The 17,764-nt window shown below is 37.1% G+C and overlaps 1 protein-coding gene across 4 annotated transcripts in view; it reads right to left on the bottom strand.

The window, feature by feature from the left end:
* Window positions 1-17,764, bottom strand: part of PPP2R2A (protein phosphatase 2 regulatory subunit Balpha) — an 81,734-nt gene that overhangs the window by 23,595 nt on the left and 40,375 nt on the right. For 3 of the 4 annotated variants that reach the window (XM_061425883.1, XM_061425881.1, XM_061425882.1), the window contains one exon: window positions 7,053-7,150. In XM_061425883.1, the coding sequence (XP_061281867.1) occupies window positions 7,053-7,150 (98 nt within the window). Of the gene's footprint in view, window positions 1-6,061; window positions 6,132-7,052; window positions 7,151-17,764 lie in introns of those variants that run through there. The other variant, XM_061425884.1, reaches the window with a different exon arrangement.

Genomic DNA, 17,764 nt, shown 5'->3' with positions numbered 1-17,764 from the left:
AAGTCTGACATTGTTTCCACTGTTTCCCCATCTATTTCCTATGAAGTGATGGGACCAACTACCCAGGATAATTTAGTTCTAAACCATGACACAGAATAAAAGGCATAGAGCAATTTTAATTACTGGGAATATTAAGAGGTAAACTGAAACTAGGAATCTGGAGAACAGATGGCTGAACAAGAGAGGTGCTTGGACAAGTTAATGGATATGAATGAGGACTAGAGCCCAGGTCTCTAAACTCTCGAGGCTTCCAAACTCCAACTTTTCTGTCACTAAACTTCTACAGAGAGGACATCATTCCTTAATGGCTATTATTAAAAAGTCTGAGGACCAAGTCTTTTCTCATTACTATAAATGAAACGGATTTTCTTGATTTATAAGATTCATTACTCAGAGGAGTTAAGACTTGTTTTTCATTGTGGATATTCATCCCAATTTATACCGAATTAGCTTTTCTTTTTTTAACCCACTTGACTAGCTGTGTGATCTTAGAAAAGGCATTTAACTTAGGTCTCAATTCACTTATAAATCTGTAATAAATTGAGATGTAGTAAGTAAGCATAACATCTCCATTACTTTACTGTGAAGATTAATAAGATTTAGGGAGCTTGGCAGAGAGTGTGGCACATCAACTGTTGTTGCTAAACCCGGGTCAGAAAAGGGAATGCAATGGGCAGGGAATCGGGAGTAACAGCAAGGGTTCTAGAGTAAGAGTTCACTTCTTTGTTAACTGTACCACTTCTGACCAGTTATCTGTCTGAGCTCCTCCATTTCTTTATTGGTAAAAGCAAACTGCATTGCCAGGAGTTGCAAATCTAGGGCCCCCATACTACTCAACTCCCAAGAGAACGCTACCCTGTCACCCTAAAACAGCAGGTTCTATCCCTTCACTTTAATGAATACACTAAACCAAGCCCTTTGTATATATGATATTAAATTCTATTAAACAATACCGTGCGGTTGAGTCTCATTCTAGTCTTTCCAAATAATGTAGAAAGGGAATACAAACATATAAACAATACTATCCATCTTTTGAGATAAACATGCTAAAGGTTTCTTCTAAACCATGTTAGTTAAGTCAAAGTCGCTCAGTCAAGTCCGACTCTTTGTGACCCCATGGACAGTCCATGGAATTCTCCAGGCCAGAATATTGGAGTGGGTAGCCTTTCCCTTCTCCAGGGGAATCTTCCCAACCCAGGGATCAAACCCAAGTCTCCTGCATTGCAGGCAGATTCTCTACCAGCTGAGCCACCAGGGAAACCTAAACCGTGTTAAGTTTTAGGAACACTACATTAAGAACAGAAAAGTGAGAAAGAAATCCTAGTAAGTAACCAGCAGTGGTAGAAAACAGAGAACAAAGGCTGCATAACAATCCAGAAAAATCAGTAAGAACAACCTTTCTGTTCACCTTTCTTCTTAACTGTCTATTAAAAATATTAACCCTCCCCCAACATTTTAGCTTATATGTATCAAAAAGCCTCAGAGAAACCAGAAGAAGGTCTGAGCAATCCAAAGCCAACAGGAAACCAGTTACTTCAACAAGTGCTGACCACCTCCTGTGAGCACCCATAGAAATAAAGATTCCTTAAAAAGTATGGAACACCACAGTCTGACAGCTGCTTGGGCTCTCCCTCCACATTACCATCATCAGAAAGAATACTGCCCCATCCACTTTGATGTTAAAAGCTATTATTTAAGCTGTTACAAAAGTAACTGCAGTTTTGCACCTGTTGAACTTTGCTGTTTTGATATTGCAGTCAATTCAGTTCAGTCCCTCAGTTGTGTCAGACTCTTTGCAACCCCGTGGACTGCAGCACACCAGGCTTCCCTGTCCATTACCAACTCCTGCAGCCTACTCAAACTCATGTCCATCGAGTTGGTGATGCCATCCAACCATCTCAGCCTCTGTCATCCCCTTCCCCTCCTGCCTTCAATCTTTCCCAGCATCAGGATCTTCTCCAATGAGTCAGTTCTTCACATCAGGTGGCCAAACTACTGGAGCTTCACCATCAGTCCTTCCAGTGAACACTCAGGACTGATTTCCTTTAGGACTGACTGATTTCATCTCCTTGCAGTCCAAGGGACTCTCAAGAGTCTTCTCAACACCACAGTTCAAAAGCATCAATTCTTTGGCACTCAGCTTTCTTTATGGTCCAACGCTCACGACCATACACGACTACTGGAAAAACCATAGATTTACCTAGATGAACCTTTGTCAGCAAAGTAATGTCTCTGCTTTTTAATGTGGTGCTAGGTTTGTCATAGCTTTTTTTCCAAGGAGTAAGCGTCTTTTGATTTCATGGCTGCAGTCACCATCTGCGATGCTTTTGGAGCCCCCCAAAATAAAGTCTGTCACTGTTTCCATTGTTTCCCCATCCACTTGCCATGAAGTGATGAGACCAGATGCCATGATCTTTTTCTGAATGTTAAGCTTTAAGCCAACTTTTGCTCTCTCCTCTTTCACTTTCATTAAGAGGCTCTTTAGTTCTTCTTCACTTTCTGCCATAAGGGTGGTGTCATCTGCATATCTGAGGTTATTGATATTTCTCTTGGCAATCTTGATTCCAGCTTGTGCTTCATCCAGCCCAGCATTTCGAATGCCGTATACTGCATATAAGTTAAATAAACAGGGTGACAATATACAGCCTTGATGTACTCCTTTTCTGATCTGGAACCAGTCCACTGTTCCGTATCCAGTTCTAATTGCTGCTTCTTGACCTGCATACAGATTTCTCAGGAGGCAGGTCAGGTGGTCTGGTATTCCCATCTCTTGAAGAATTTTCCAGTTTGTTGTGATCTACACAGTCAAAGGCTTTGGCGTAATCAATAAAGCAGAAGTTTTTCTGTAACTCTCTTTTTTTTTCTATGACCCGATGGATGTTGGCAATTTGATCTCTGGTTCCTCTGCCTTTTCTAAATCCAGCGTGAACATCTAGAAGTTCTTGCTTCATGTACTGTGGAAGCCTGACTTAGAGAATTTTAAGCACTATTTTGCTAGCGTGCAAGATGAGTGCAATTGTGCGGTAGCTTGAACATTCTTTGGCATTGCCTTTCTTTGGGATACATCCGTAAATAAATGTGGTTATGTTATATAGCATTTTAATGTGCATTTCCTACTTTATGTTTTTTTCTGCTAATGATTTATTACTAGGTGTTTATATTTACTTTAGACTATGGAAATGATGTCAGACAAAAGGCAAATTCGAGCTACTTTTTTGAGTTCAAAATGGGTCATAAAGAAGTGGAGACAACTCGCAGCATCAACAGCACATTTGGCCTAGGAACTGCTAACGAATATACAGTACAGTAGTGGTTCAACAAGTCCTGCAAACAAGAGCCTTGAAGATGAAGAGCACAGTGGCTGGCCATGGGACGCTGACAATAACCAATTAATTGAGAGTCATCATCAAAGCTGATCCTCTTACAACTACATGAGAAGCTGTAGAAGAACTTACTTAACATGGAGCATTCTATGGTCATTCAGTATTTGAAGCAAATTGGAAAGATGAAAAAGCTAGGTAAGTGGGTACCTTATGAGCTGACCAAAAATAGTTGTTTTGAAGTGTTGTCTCCTTTTATTCTACACAACAACAACAAACCATTTCTCAATCAGATTGTGACATGCGACAAAAAGGGGACTGTATATGAAAACTGGCAGTGGCTGGACCAAGCAGAAGCTCCAAAACACTTTCCAAAGCCAAACTTGCACCAAAAAAAGGTAATGGTCACTGGTGGTCTACTGTTGGTCTGATCTACTACAGCTTTCTGAATCCTGATGAAATGATTACACCTGAGAAGTATGCTCAGCAAACCAATGAGATGCATCAAAAACTTCAACACTTGCAGTTGGCATTGATCAACAGAAAGGGCCCAGTTCTTCTCCAAAACACAAAGCTTCAAAAGTTGAACAAACTGGGCTACAAAGTCTTGCCTCATCTGCCATATTCACCTGATCCCTTGCCAGCCAACCAACCACTTCTTTAAGCAACTCGACAAGTTTTTGCAGGGAAACTGCTTCCACAACCAGCAGGAGGCAGAAAATGCTTTCCAAGAGTTCGTCAAATGCTCAAGTATGGATTTTTATACTACAGGAATAAACATTCTTATTTGGCAAAAATGTGTTGACTGTAGTGGTTCCTATTTTGATTAATGAATATGTGTATGACCCTAGTTATGATTTAAAATTCACTGTCTGAAACCACACTTTGTACCAACCTAATACACACAAGCTGTGAAAATCAGCAAGATGGGTGCCTTATTTCAGGACACACTACACAGAGCACTGGGTGAAACTCCAAAGTCTGGACTCTGACTGTGTGATGGGTGTGATGCCTCCTGGAAACTCGATCTACCCTGTGCCTCAATTTCCCTACATGCCCTGCTTCTATCAGAGATTCTGTCAAAAAGAAAATCATTCAAACATGTTAGTTTAAAACACACACACACACACAAAACAGTAGACCATGCTACAGAATCACCAGGCTGAAATACACTTGAACCAAATGAAAATCTTGTAAATGAGCACCCAGTTTCTTTGCCTTGGGAACAGATGGACAGGCAGCAAAGTGTGCCCGACAAGATGACAGGAAGGGGACCTGCCACACCTTAAGAATAAAGTGAGACAGAAAGGTGGGATAAAGCCATCAAAGTCTGATGTGCAAGGTTCACTGCTACTGTAGCATGACCTTTTCTTCTTAATTAAGTAGGGTCTATAAAAGGAGTGAGTGGAAATATTTAAGTCTCCAGTCAAGTGAATTTTAGCAAGGAACCCTGCCACTGTAGACACAACAGTTCAAACATCATTGTATTTTGCAAAGAGAACTAGCAGGTTCTTAAAACTGCTCACTTGTTAAGTGTCAGCGTACCCTGGAATGTATGTATAATAGCTGTGGTGTTTAGAAGAAGCTACTGAAATTTAGGGATCCAAGTTCTAATCCCAGGCCTTTGCTATTAAACTGAGCAATGTAACTTTATGTAAACTTGCTGAAATTTACCTAAACATTAGAAAAAGACTATCTCTAAGTTCACTTCCAAGTTTCAAACTCTAACACTATTTTACAGACATTTAGCTATGAACTCATAAAATCTAACCTAAATATGTTAGCTACTGATACAAGGCATATACATTTATAATTAACATAGGTACTGAATGTCCTGAAGACAGCATAATGTTAGAAGCTCCAGAATAAGGGCTTTAAAAATGTAGAAAATATATTGGGTGAAATGCATCAAATTAACATTAACAACATCAATTTCAAGAAGGAGAATAATTATCATCTTTATTATTTATCACTAAAAAATACACTGAAATTTACACTAAGTAATTCTCAAAAGACATACTACTAATCTGAAGTTCTAGATAATGGATTTCTGTCTTGAACACTTACATGCAGTTAAGAATGACAATTTATACTTTTAAACAACACAAAGCCCCCATTAAAAATGTAGGCTCAGAAACCCACAATGTAAAGCCCTTCAAGATGGAAATGCTTGGGAAGCAAACTTAAATTTAAATGTTTATCTCCAAATACCTTTTGTTTTTAAAACAAAAATATATAGAATGTCATTAATTTTCAGTAAAAAACCAAACCAAACCACAGAAGGGCAGAGAATGTCTATAGGAAATCCAGCTCTAACTTCTAAAGAACAACATTAACACTCACATTTTGGTGACTTAACCTGAAAGGCACTGGAGTGCACCGAGAGGGGACATGCTGGAAGTTCTGGGTTCTGGTTGTGAGTCTGGATAATCAAGTGATCTCTTAACAATCTGCTTTCTCATGTGGAAATAAAGGTAAACTATAATGATCTGTAAGGCTCTATTTCGACTCCAAGTTTTCCTAGATTGTTATGGTCAAGTTTTTAGCTGCTTGAAAACAGAACAGAAAACTGATTTTGCCCCCACTTCCCACAAAAACATCCTTTGCCAAGAAAACCTTGAGTCTTATTTTCATATTTCCTTCCAACCAAAAAGAAAAATAATAAAAGGAGACATATTTAGTGCTTGTGCACCTTCTAATCAGACACTATTAATCATTTCTTTTAAAATTAAATTACCTACCTCACTGGGTGTTGTGAGGATTAATTCATTAGTGTTTGTAAAGCACTTTGAGATCCTCAGGTCAAAGGCGCTATAGAAGTGCAAAGTAGTAGTATTATTACTAGATTCTTGCTTATTTAAGGAATTTCACAATCCTTTAAAAGCTAACTCTGTGTTATGATTTAGACATCTGTTCATAAAACCCTGCATTTTATCCACAGTACTTTCAACTCTTTTTGAAGATAGTATAGACAGGGACAGAATGTTTGGAAGCAAATGATAAATTAGCTTTGATCTACAAATGTAGAGGGAGACTAAGGGAAAATCTAGTGTGACAAATCTTGTTTAGTATAAAATTTTAGTGAGAAATCTAGTCAATCAGATTTAGAAGTGTGCCTATGTTTTACACAAAACCAAACCAACCCTACTTTAATCACAGATTCTGCAATGAGAAATCCCTTTCTTCAAAGAGAAAGGAAAACAATTTTCAGATCCACTTTAAAGAAGGGTAACTAAGCTTATAAATTACGTACATTACATGTGTATACATGCAACTATCATTTAAAACCTTTATACTTAAATTGCAGTAATTGTATTAGTATAAACTGATATCAAAATAGTTGAGCAGTTTTTTCCTTTAAACCAGGCTCCCACCCCTAATTACACAAGGAAAATTATTCACTGAGAAGAGGTCAAAACAATTTTACTTTATGGAATTTTAGGAGAAAAAAAAGTGAGGGCCAAGGCTGTAAAATCAGTTAAAATCTTGTATAACACACTTCTCACTCCTTTCTCTAACCAAATCCTTTCACAATTAAATCAAAACAACACACACATGTACACAGACACACAAAGCTAAGAGAACTAGAGCTACTTACACATTCAATATTCTGCTTGATATACAACAAATTTTTAAAGAAAAATTTGCCAACATCCTCTGATGAGATTCTCCAGCATAAGCTCCAGTCCCAGGAGCAAACTGAAATTTAGATACCAAACTTTAAACACTTACCTCCTGCTCCTGCTGAAAGATGACAACTCTACCACCTTTATCTCCAGTTGCTAGTAACTCTCCAGAATGATTAAATTCTACTGTAGAAATTATATCTGCTGTATAATTGAAACAAACAAAAAAGACATTAGTTCTTCTCTCCCAACTCACGAAAGAGTTTCTTAGTAAGAACTCAGCATGTTTTCCTAATATATTCCAAGTCTATATATCAACCTGCCCTCAGAAATAAAGTAAATCTAAAGTTCTTTCATGAAATTTTGAGTCATGAATATTTGGTTCACTCCCCCCACAAAACTCTTCCCAAAGTAAACCAATGACACTATTTTTTAAAAAAACAGGCACATAACAAAAAATATCAGTGCTTTATTAATAATTCACTAAATTCATGAATATAAAGAAATCAACAATTCATGAAACATTCCATGATAGCACATTAAACGTTAATAATTATTGTGCTAATTTTTTCTTATATACTTCTGATAAGCTGATATACACAAACCCAAAGGACTGTAAAATTAAGACAGATATAACTAAAATGGGGAAATTCTTTAAATGCAAAAATAATTTCAGATAGAACTTTATCATAAATAAATAAATTCAAATTATGGCCTCAAACAAATGTTTGTAAATAGAACACACTTATACTAGCAATGCTTTGTGCTATGCACCTTCAAAATGCACATAGACACAGCAGGGGCTACTAGAATCAGTCATGTTACACTCAAAGTCGGTGCTAATTTCACAGTCAAGTTCAAATAAAATTATCAGGTTTTTTTCCTTGCTTTTTGACACCAGTCATTTTCCTAAAGAAAAAAATCTAAGTTACAGAATTGGGCATTAAGATAAAGCAATCACACTACACAATTCCCCACTGTTACAAGTTCTTCACTACTAAGCATTATGCTAAATTTTATGTAACATCCATCAAACGCATGTTACATAAAAAATCAAACTCTTACTATGGGAGAAGGGTTGTTTTCTTGCCAACATTAGATCACTGTAAGAATTTTAAAAGTGACTTTATATAATAATGGAGAAGGAAATGGCAACCCACTCCAGTATTCTTGCCTGGAAAATCCCATGGATGGAGGATCCTGGTAGGCTACAGTGAGCAACTTCACTTATATAATAAAGAACATTATATACTTTAAATTTTAAAACTTACTGACCAATGTAGCACATCAATAAACTGACCAGCACTGCATTTTATCATTTTCATTTCAGTGATTTTTTCCAAGTTGAGCTTGATTTTGCAAAGCTTTCTTTGCTTCCTCCACTGTCTAGGTCCAAGGCACTTTATCTTTTTGGAACTCTCTGAGAATGTACTCAAAGTTATACACACTCTCCCAAGGAACTGTACACATTTAAGTACACACAAAAATTTGCATGTAATTTCAAAAGGTCTTGGACAGCACCCCATCTCCAGCTTAAAACCTTTGGCCCAAACAACCCACCATGGTTGGTGCTATCAGGAGGAAGGAATAAATCTAGTGTTTATGCTACATGCATATGTAACACCAAGATGTAAAACTGAATATATTGTACTATTTACTCTATAAAGCCCTACATCAACCAGTACTTAAAAGCCATTCTATTAGGTGCTCTGTATTTATTTCTGTATTGAGTATAATAAGGGATTAAAATCACACAGTCCTTGCACTAAAAGCACATTATAGTACAGTTACAGAGAGAAAATAAGCAGGTGCTAACTATTTGACAGAGCAAATGGCTGCATGTTACTTGTAGGTCAGATTATAAAATCAGGGAATAAGGGGGAAAAAAACTCCCATACATAGTAAAAATTATCTTTAAATTCAAATCCCTCAGACAGGCACCACTTTGGAGATGCAAACGTTCTCCTGTTCTTTTAAATCCAACTCAGCCAGTTTCCCCTACAGCATTCATACTTTGTATTTCCCATGAAATGAACTAGTTAATTTGGCTAAAAACTCATGCTATACCAAAAACTCCTGACCTCTGGACTCCAGGATATACTCTTGGCTTGGTGAAATGCTTACACTTTATACCAAAATCCAGATTCATTATCCAGTTCACTCAATGGAGTAACAGGAAGTCATACAGGCCTGAGGAACCCTAGAAACAACTGACCTAAAGCGAGAGGCTGACTGTCAGGAAACGACAAGAGCCAAAGATTTACACCATAAAAGTCAACCCACATTAAATCCTTGAGGGTGGGAAATACAGAGAGAAAGGCAAATAATTTTCTCATTTCAGCTATTTACAAGGCACTACTGTTTTGTGATTATTTATCTTGCCAAAAGCCAATGAACAAACATAACATTTTAGAAATAGCTAACTAAGCCACTGATGCTTAGGTGAATAGTAGAGTGGAATTTTATCTGGGGGAGAGGTATGCAGATTCATGGCTTCCTCACTATAATTTTTTTACTGCATGTATTTAATATGGTCATATCTCAGATAGGTAAATTATTTTCATGACTTGTATGGTGAAATTAAATAGGTACATGTCATGGTGTTCCTTCCTCCCTCCTATCAAATCAAGGAGAAATGACACACCATGACTTCTGCCGGCTTGGCCATCCATACGTAAAGTGAGAGAGCCACTAAGTACAGAAGCACCTATTAAATCTCCCAAGTGTGTGAATGCTTTCAAAGTTGTTCTCAGTTGTAAAATGCCTAGATCTCACAAGGTCTTCTTGGGAATATGACATATAAAAAGGATGAGTAACAGGGAGAATAAAATCAAATCCTGCTTTACAGTCCAAGAGGAATTTTATCCAGGAATCCATTAAGGAGTACGCTATGAAACTGAGCTTTGAGCTGTATGTGCCTCTCTGCAGCACACTAGTATGCCAGGAAGGGGATATGGGTTTGCAACCACCCAAACCTAAGACTTCCAGCCTGGAGCCCACACTTGACCTCAGAGTGCCATAGAAACATTTTTGCTCTCAAGTATGCCACAATGTGGAAAAGATAAGGAAGCATGGCTCTAAAAACAGTGCTCCCATTTCGTGAGGAGCGATACCCAGATGAGTGAGTGAGTGAGTGAAGTCGCTCAGTTGTGTCCGACTCTCTGCGACCCCATGGACTATAGCCCACCAATCCATGAGATTCTCCATGAGACTGGTCAAGTACTGCTATCTCGTGTTTTTGAAAATAACAATAACCCTGCTTCTAGAAAATATTCTTCATTGCTCTGATTTCTATACCATTAAAAAAAAAATTACACAGTAGATGACTGCAGGAATAGCACTGTTTGCACAATAGCACCGTTCAGCAGAAATCTGTTACCATAGAGGGGTCCTATATCCGTGCTATTCAATACAGTAACTACGAGCCACGTGTGGCTCCTGAATTTTTAACTTTAGCCATATATGGCTAGGGGCTACAGTACTGGAAAGTCTAGGTCTAAAACATTACAGAGTGGACACTGACTTTTAAAAGACAAGAATGCTGAAGCTAAGAGAATCCTGAAACTTTAAACAGGTAAAATAAAACTACTGTGTACGCACACACCCAGATTGTTACCTCAAGGAGCAGGCTGAAAATATGAATGTACTTCATGAAAATTCGGATTCCTGCACACTATTCTTAAAACAAAGTATTAATGAAAGCCTTGAAAATTTGCTAACACTTTACTCTTGAGATTAAAATAACTATCACATACTTTAAAAAGACAAGGACACTAACCTCACCGTTAAGAGTCACGTTACTGAACTCGAGGCAGGGTCCAGTATAACACATCAATTATGTCTGTTCTCATAAAGGATTCCTAAGAATCCTTCCTATGACCAGTACAAATGCTTTTTCACAATGAAAAAACAGTGCCTGTTTAATATCATATAAAAGAACATTCAAATACAGTTAATGAAAAGGAAGGACTCTGGATGAGAACATCAGTCAAGGACCCTCTACTGTGCATCCAGTCAACACACAGCATTCTAGGCACCTTAAAGACAAGGCTTTGAAAGGCACAATCTGACTGCTGGCAAGAAAACTTAACCACAGTGTTCTTGACCTTTGATGTGAAATTCTACATAGTATTAATAAAAACCAATAAATTTATAATGTGTTATATAAAATGGAACTCAATTTCTTCAACCCTTTTTTCCTAAACCATCAGCATCCAGGTTTCATCCTAAGAAGATGATATGATTGCTTTCTTTTGGGGGCAAGAATGGTTAAGTGGTGGTGGTGGGGATGACAACGCTATTTCTGGTCTGTCTTTACTTCATCAGGCACACCACACCTTTCCCTTGTTACTCACCTTCTCTATTTCTTATGTACTCTAATCAGTGGAAAAGGACACAGCCAGCCAGCCAATGGTTAAAAAATACAACTCACTCAACATAAAAATCTCATGATGGAAAATTAATAGACAATATATATGCATAAATGGTAGTAATTAACAATAATTACTATATATTAAGTGTTCAAATTATTATTAGCTCTGACATTCTCTAAATACGTCAACTCTTGCACTGTAAGACACTTTATGGGTTACTCAGTGATTTTATAATTCCACTTGAGGACTACAGTTCAAACAAATTATCTGAAAGAAACCAATTAAAATTAGCACCAACATGGTTATAGGTGAATTACCTATATACAGGCATACTTCATTTATTGTATTTCCCTTTACTGTACTTCATAGATACTATGTTTTTAACAAATTGGAGGCAATCCTGTGTAGACAAAGTCTATCAAAGCTACTTTTCCAACAGCATTTGCTCACTTAATATCTCTGTGTCTCATTTTGGCAATTCTCTCAATATGCCAAACATTTTCATTATTATGCTTTTAACAGTGATCTGTGATCCAGTGGTCATAAATATTATACTGCAAAAAGACTATAATTTGCTGAAGACTCAGATGGTAGTTAGCATTTTTTTTTTTAGCAATAAAGTATTTTTCCAACTAAGATATGTACATTTTTGGGGACATAACTCTATCTCACACTTAAGAGACTACAGTACAGTGTAAACAACTTTTTTATGTGCTGGGAAACCGAACAATTCATGTGACTCTATTTACTGCAGTCATCTAGAGCCACATCCTGAATATCTGAGATGTGTCTATAATGAAATAAGACGAACGTATTTCAAACATCCAATAATGAGGAGATATAAACGCAATCTCTAGTACCTAGGTTGGAAAATTATGGCCCGCCAGCTATTTTTGTAAAGAATGTCTTATTGGAACCCAGCCATGCCCATTTGTTTATATATTGTCTTTGGCTGCTTTCAATTGACAACAGCAGGGCTGAATAGTTGAGACAGACTGAAAATATTTACTACCTGGTCCTTTATAGAAGATGCTTGTCAACCACAGTTCAAGTATATTAATACGACTGAATGCTGTGCTAAGTCGCTTCAGTCGTGTCCAACTCTTTGTGACCCCATGAACTGTAGCCCTCCAGGCTCCTCTGTCCTTTGGATTCTCCGAGCAAGAATAAATGAATATTAACATTAAAAGAACAAATATGATTTATGTGGGGACAGAGACCCGAATAACCAGTGTCAAAGCACACTCTATCTACAGAAAGATTCAACTATAATATGCCAAGCACTGTATTAAATGAGCATTTATATATATATTCTCATTTAATCCTTATAATGCCACTATGATAGAGACATCACTTTCAATTAATAGGAGAGTGTACAAAAGCACTGAGGCATTAAATAACTTGCCTTTCACACCTCTGTCAAGTGTCAAAGCCAGGATTCAAATTTAGCAGGTGTGAACAATCATTACGTATAAGGAGGCAGCATAAAATCCTGTAAGCCACTGGATGATGAATAAATAAATAATATAAGTGTTCAGTTTACTGCTTCTTTTTCACTGCCAAAGTGCCTGTGTTCAAAAAAACATTTAAGGTCAAACTACATCAACTTTACACTATTTACTAATGATCTCATTACAATTACTGGTCTGGCCCTACAATAAAACTAAGCATTTTTCCAGCACCTGCTATACTCCAGGGGCTGGGTGATCCAGAGTCTAAATTGTACCCTTTAAAGAGGTTTATAAGCAAAATGTTATTACAACAGGTAAACAGCTAACCAAGAAAAGATTTAGTAAATGTTTAAAAGAACCAAAGAAGGAATATTGTAAGCATTATAAAATGAATTCTAAGACATAAAGACTGAGTAAATATATAAAGAAGCTCCCTTTATTTTAAAAATAGAGGGGGAGGAAATCAACTGGAAGAAACTGCTCACACGTATATTTAACCTTCTGCTATACAGTCCCCAAAGGTTCACCTGAAACAGTTAACAAAGCATCCACTGACTGTTGACACACCTGATTCTGTTATTTTTGTCAATAGGCTTACTCTCTGTTTTTTAATTTTTGCTGACTTGGAATTTTTATTGTTAAATATATATATAAATGAAACAGGAATGTGCAGTGTTCTTTCAATAAAATTGTCAGATCAGAAACATTTTACTTAATCCTAAATTCAACTTTATCTTTACTGCACCCAGAAAACAATGCAAACTGTATCTTATCTTGCAAATTCACCTGCTCACAAAAACTTTACTTCACTCTCACTGTGCTGTCACTGAGACATCAGTAGTAAAAGCCTCTATAAAAGCAGCTCCTATTTATACACTGCTTGCAGGGCACTGTGCTCAATTCCCTCAATACGACTAGTCTTTAAAGCCAAGCAACAGAGAAGAAAATTTAAAAGGTTAAAACTCAGAAAATACTATAAACATTATTACAGTAAATAGTTCCAAAAATTCAGGCACATTTGCCTTATGCATCACGAGACAGCATAAATCTCAAGACAAGAGGTTTGAAATATTCACAGAGAAAAATATGAGGTTCACAAGAATTCTAGGAATAACCTCTGCTTCTTAAAATTCTACATTCTGAATATTATCTCAAAAGGGACTGCTCTGGGGGGAAAGTGAGTGTCAGCAAAGACTTGCTGCAAGAGCCGCTGCCAGCATGGCCTTCTAGGTATCAAACGAAACTTTCAGGTCTGGAAGAAAACGAGCTTATTAGCAGGTTGGATATGCTGAATCTTATCTTTCTGCAAACAGTACTTAATTACCTATAAAACTCTACCAAGGTAATCAGTCTTCTTTCCTTTTTGTTATATTTCAGTAAAAACAAACATTAACAAAGAACATTAAGGCTACCAGCATAAACTGTCTCCAAAAAATACCCAATGAAAACATGAAGCAACTTTTAGCACTTCAAAGTGAAAGAGAAAAATCAAAATTAAAAATCTGTAATTGGTCTTCTGCTTCTGGCCATGGGGAAGCAAGACCATCTGGATTCAACCTCTAGCTGGGAATGACTAGAAAATGAACAGAGAGAAAGTTCAAGGGATCTACAGAAATCACTTAGAATCTTTAAAGGGTTTAAGACTGATCTGAGGATAGGAGGGCATGGCAACCCACTCCAGTATTCTTGCCTGGAGAATCCCTTGGACAGAGGAGCCTGGCAGGCTACAGACCATGGGGCCACAAAGAATTGGACACGACTGAAGCAACTGAGCATGCACGCACGCACACACGTAATGGTGTAACACTCCACAAGGCCTACAAAAGAACTATCAGGAAGCTTAAAAGGTCTCAAAATAAACAGAGATCCCACTCAGCCAGAGGAGGCTGGTTGACAATGGTTTAATCGATAATTTGTGTCTGACTCTTGCGACACCATGGGCTGTATAGTCCCTCAGACTCCTTTGTCCATGGGATTTTCCAGGCAAGAATACTGGAGTGGGTTGCCATTCCCTTCTCCAAAGGATCTTCCTGACCCAGGGATCAAGCCCAGGTCTCTTGCATTGCAGGCAGTTTCTTTACCAACTGAGCCACCAGCCAGAGTAGACAAATGTAATTAACATGGCATCGAGTGGAGTCCTCAGAAGAGAATCACCTCAGAGACCAAGTCAGCGCCAAACTGAATTAATCCTGACAAAGCTTCACATTGAAGAATTGATCTCAAATAATTATGTGCAAGAACAAAATCCAACACTCACCAATGCAAATTCACATTGTCTGGGGTCTAAAATCATCAGGAATGTAAGAAGGCAGGAAAATGTGACAAAATAAGCCAATAGAAACAGAACCGGAAATGCTAAAAACGATGGACGAATCATTTCTGGAAGACAAGGACTTTAAAACAGCTGTCGTAAATACGCTCCATATGTTTAAGACAAAGGAACATGTTAAAATGAAAAGTATACTATCTGAAATGAAAGATACATTGAATGTGATTAACAGATTAGATGCTGCAACAGAAAAGATCAAGAACTTGAAGGTCTCCTAACAGAGTCAAAAAAAATGATGCAGAGGGGGAAAAAAAGAACAAAGACTTGCCTAGCAAGAGAAGATCTAGTGTTCCAACATACGTATCACTGCAGTCCCAGGGGAAAAGTTGGGGAATATTTGAAAAAATGACCAGGATGGAAGTCCTCCAGCATGATGACATTATATGCAGAATAATCAAACCAAGGTATAAAGGCAGACTTACAAAGGTACACAGTAGTGGCAACTCAATAAATTAGTCTTGTTTTTAGGATATGACTGTAAAATCATGAAGAATTCCGACATTTCAAAGCATAATATTTCCCTAATTTACAAAGTAAACTTTAGTATATAAACACATGCAAAAAAAACAAAAATAGAGTTGGGTTTTTAGGCTTAGAAAATAGTTTTTTTCAACACCACAAACATGGCACAATATTCTAAACCATGAAGACTATGGAACAACTTTTTCTAGTTCAAGATTGTCCTGAAAACTTCAGAACAGCTAGTACACTCAAGCCTATGACTAGTAAATGCCAATAATGCCTTCACTCATTGGTAAAATTAGATAAAAAAAGAATTCAATAGGACAAAAGTTTATATTATGTTTATATTTATTTGATAAAAGGTACAGTGAAGATGTAACGGTCATAAATCTTTATGCGCAAAGATTGTTACTTTATATATTTCAGGGTTACCAGGAGTAGAAGAGTTGACAATAATTGTCCAGAAGCTGGACAAATCATTTTCCATGCCTGACAGATTAAAAATAGGTGGGGCAGGAGGCAGGAAAGCAGGGAAAAGAAGGGACAGACACATGAAAAATGTAACTGAAACACATACAGAATTTATACCAATACAAAATATGTTATTTCTTCAAATGAGCTTTGCAATTTAAAAAACTCACATTTACTGATAGAGTCCCTTAAGGAATTCTAAAGACCACATTGTCTAAGCACAATAAAATTAGCTACTGATAAGTAACTACTGGTTCTAATCAACTACTTAGTAACCTTAAAACCCTAAGGGCAAGGACAAAAATCAGTACTGCAATAAAAATATTTTTAAAGATTTACAGGAACACAAGTATATAAGTATTTAAGATAGTACTGTTCTTTTTTAAAAAAAGAGATACAAGGATCACTATAAAACTAACATAAAAACTTAAATAAAAAACCTGAAATCCCACCACAAGGAGTAACAACCATAAAGTAATAAATGAACAATATTTTAGCAAACACGCAAACTGCAAAATACGTATCAGATGTATTCATATATAAGATCAATTTCAGTAATGGAATTACAATTAAAATTTACTTTTTTTTTTGATCACACAAATTACTACTTTGTTTAAAAAAAAAGAAAGAAAGAAAAAAGATAATCATTCACTCTTAACCCCACTTCTGAGAGAATTTCAGTCCAGTATACCGTTCCAAAGTTTGTCCACATGTACTTGCTGTCCTCAGTACAAAAAAAAAAAAAAAATCTATTGTACTGAGAAAGAATGTTATCTATAATATATATATTTTAAAAGTTACAAATCATGCTTTATCCTATTGGTGTAACATAAACAAATCCATCAGAGCATTATGGAATTGGTGACCAGAGCTTAGATAGGAGACCAGGTACAGATACATTTTCTCATTCACGTAACAGTAACATAGAAACAAACTGACTAATCTCTACAAAGTAAAAAAAAGTAGTGAGGTTAGCACTACACAGTATTCAAATGACAACCTTTATTTAAAAACTGACAATGGCTGGTGCTGGTATTGAGGAACTGCAACCCTCCCATATAGCTGGTAGGAATGCAACCCTCTTTGTGGGAAGAAACAAGTTTTTCAGCACTGCCAAACACAATGCAACCCAGCAATCACTAGATATTTACCAAGTCAAATGAAAACTACCATTCATACAAAATTCTGAATGCAAATGCTTACAGCAACTTTATTTGTAATCACCAAAAACTGGACACAACCCAAATGTTTCTCAACTGGTGAATGAATAAACAATATGTGGCATATATCCGTACAATGAAGTACCACTCCACAACAAAAAGGAACAAATTATAGATACAAGCAGTAACATGAATAAAATTCAAAACACATCATGCTAACGAAAAGAAGCCAGATTCAAAAGGTTGCACACTATATGATTCCATTTATCTGACATTCTGGAAAAGGTACAACTAGAGGGATAGAGCGGAGAAGGCAATGGCACCCCACTCCAGTACTCTTGCCTGGAAAATCCCATGGACGGAGGAGCCTGGTCGGCTGCAGTCCATGGGGTCACTCAGAGTCAGGCACGACTGAGCGACTTTACTTTCACTTTCATGCACTGAAGAAGGAAATGGCAACCCACTCCAGTTTTCTTGCCTGGAGAATCCCAGGGACAGAGGAGCCTAGTGGGCTGCCGTCTATGGGGTCGCACAGAGTCGGACACGACTGAAGCGACTTAGCAGCAGCAGCA

The sequence above is a fragment of the Bos javanicus genome, chromosome 8 (assembly GCF_032452875.1).
Source record: "Bos javanicus breed banteng chromosome 8, ARS-OSU_banteng_1.0, whole genome shotgun sequence".
NCBI lineage: Eukaryota > Metazoa > Chordata > Mammalia > Artiodactyla > Bovidae > Bos > Bos javanicus.
This window is presented reverse-complemented; position numbering and strand designations above follow the sequence as displayed.